This window comes from Rhagoletis zephyria, unplaced genomic scaffold (genome assembly GCF_001687245.7).
Source record: "Rhagoletis zephyria isolate East Lansing unplaced genomic scaffold, Rhagoletis_zephyria_1.1 Rzeph_scaffold_05425, whole genome shotgun sequence".
NCBI lineage: Eukaryota > Metazoa > Arthropoda > Insecta > Diptera > Tephritidae > Rhagoletis > Rhagoletis zephyria.
Window position 1 is genome coordinate 38,358 of NW_016162508.1, and position 2,205 is coordinate 40,562.

Genomic DNA, 2,205 nt, shown 5'->3' on the forward strand with positions numbered 1-2,205 from the left:
AAACACATCATACGGACACCCCAGAAGTTACTAACCCAAAGAAATTACCGTTTTATATAGAAAACTAAGTATGCGCTGTAGTTTCTTTTACATAACAAATTGCTTGCTTCCCATCAAGTCATTATCTCATTTTTCATTTTAAACAAACTCTCATGTCATACCATATTGGCCAGGGCATTGCCAAAAGGTTTAGTATTTTAACAAAAGTAAAATCAAAAAGAATGTGTGAAATGAAATATTTTCGCAGCGTTGCAGATATATTTTATTGATGTAATTATTTGCTTGCCTTTTAGCACTTTTGACAATGTCCTGGCACTTAAATTTTCCACAGCTAGTTTTCAGTCTACTTGCGCATACTTAAGCACACACACATACACAGATATGCAATGCTTGCACTTATTTGCCTATAAAGATCTTCACTGAAATCCTACCTTCAATATTCTAACAAATTTTCCTTTCAATAAAAAAAAAATTAAATCACCGCACAGGTTTGAGAAATTGGATATAACGCCAAAGAGCGCGCAGAAAATCAAGCCAGTTTTAGAACGCTGGATGAAGGAGGCCGAAGAGAGGTGAGAGTATGGAAGAAGTTCCACACGACGGCGATCTCAAGCGTGAACTCGATTTTAACTAACAGCTGATTTTTTTTTATTATTTTTTCTGCCATGTTTTTCACTGTTGCTCTTCACAATTCCAACGTTGACAGCCACTGGAATCGTTATAAATCTGGACAGAACCACTTAACCGATTACATAGGCGTGGAGCCATCGAAGAAGCGCAAGCGCCGCACGTCATTTACGCCACAGGCTTTGGAGCTGCTAAATGCGCATTTCGAGCGCAATACCCATCCATCGGGTGAGTGGTAATTTCGAAAATTTTATATTTTTTTCACACTTTACCAAGCGGAACAAGCGAGTTGCTGATGATGGAAATTTTTCTCATTTCTTCTTTTAGGCACCGAAATAACCGGCTTGGCGCACCAATTGGGTTATGAACGCGAAGTGATACGCATTTGGTTTTGTAATAAGCGGCAAGCGTTGAAAAATACAGTGCGAATGATGTCCAAGGGAATGGTGTAAGGGATGTGACAGACGAGAAGATTGCTCGCAGAAAGAAGCGCAAAGTGAAGAGAAAAGGACAAATTCTATTAGAGGTCCACGAAGGAACAGCAAGATGCAGTCGGGCAAAGAGACGCTTTTAAGGAGAGTTGATTAAAATTTACGAAGGCTGAGGGCCATGGCTCTCTGGAAATTATGTATTCAGAGATTAGATTTGCGGGTCTATTAAAAAAACAAAAACAAAAACTGTTTCCACAAAAGACATTTAATTTTTTATGTAGCTCACTTTCATCAAACTCTGAATTACTTCAGCAGGATGCGAGTAATCATTATTTTGTATTTATTAGTTTGTAAAAAAACATTTAACTTTTAAGCACAGCAAAACACAATAAATACTCCATGGCTTGCTATTGATTTCTATAACAACTACTATGTATACAAATTTAGATACATATTTGTACAAAAAAAAATCGGTCATTAATTCAAATTGCATAGGTGTGTATGTATGTACATACATGTAGTCATACATATGTTTATGTGCTACTTATAAAGTTATAGCAAGCAGTTTTTCTATGTCTTTAAGTAAATTACGTTTATCCCAATACGAAAAAATAGAGTTTCATGCTTTACTCTCTAGGATCATTGATGAAATTTTTCATGTAAGTATAAAATAAATGCAAAACATTTAATGGAATAGGCTGAGAGCTATAAATTGTAAGTTGTATTTGTACATATTGTATTGTGTGCGTATAGCAAATGTGATAGCCACAATAGAATTATTTAAATCCAAAAAAAAAATATTAATTAAGAATTAACAAAAATTCAATCAAGTGTAAATAGGAGAAAGCTATAGTTTAAAAGTAGAAAAAGAAGAAAACAAATTTATATACGATACATAAGTTTTGTTTGCTAGAATAGGAGGATGTAAGGTTTTCGAAAACAAAATTTGATAATTTAAATTTTTTTTTTGTAAAAAAATTCGAATTGCATTTACAGATGCAATCAACTAATTAGCAACGAAATTCAAATTATAATTCAAATTTAATAATTTTCAATTCTCTAACAGCTTGCGCAAATCGCAAAAAAAACCAATCAAACTTTTTTCTTATAACGGGTGATTTTTTAAGAGCTTGATAACTTTTTTTTT

General features: G+C 33.6%; 1 protein-coding gene across 1 annotated transcript in view; it reads left to right on the forward strand.

Moving 5' to 3' along the window:
* Window positions 1–1,454, forward strand: part of LOC108372081 (POU-domain protein pdm3) — a gene marked incomplete at its 5' end in the record, with an annotated part of 20,841 nt that extends 19,387 nt beyond the window's left edge. The window contains 3 exons of the mRNA XM_017627723.1: window positions 422–572; window positions 707–855; window positions 955–1,454. Coding sequence (XP_017483212.1) covers window positions 422–572; window positions 707–855; window positions 955–1,079 — 425 coding nt within the window. The remainder of the gene's footprint in view (window positions 1–421; window positions 573–706; window positions 856–954) is intronic.
* Window positions 1,455–2,205: the final 751 nt, after the last annotated feature.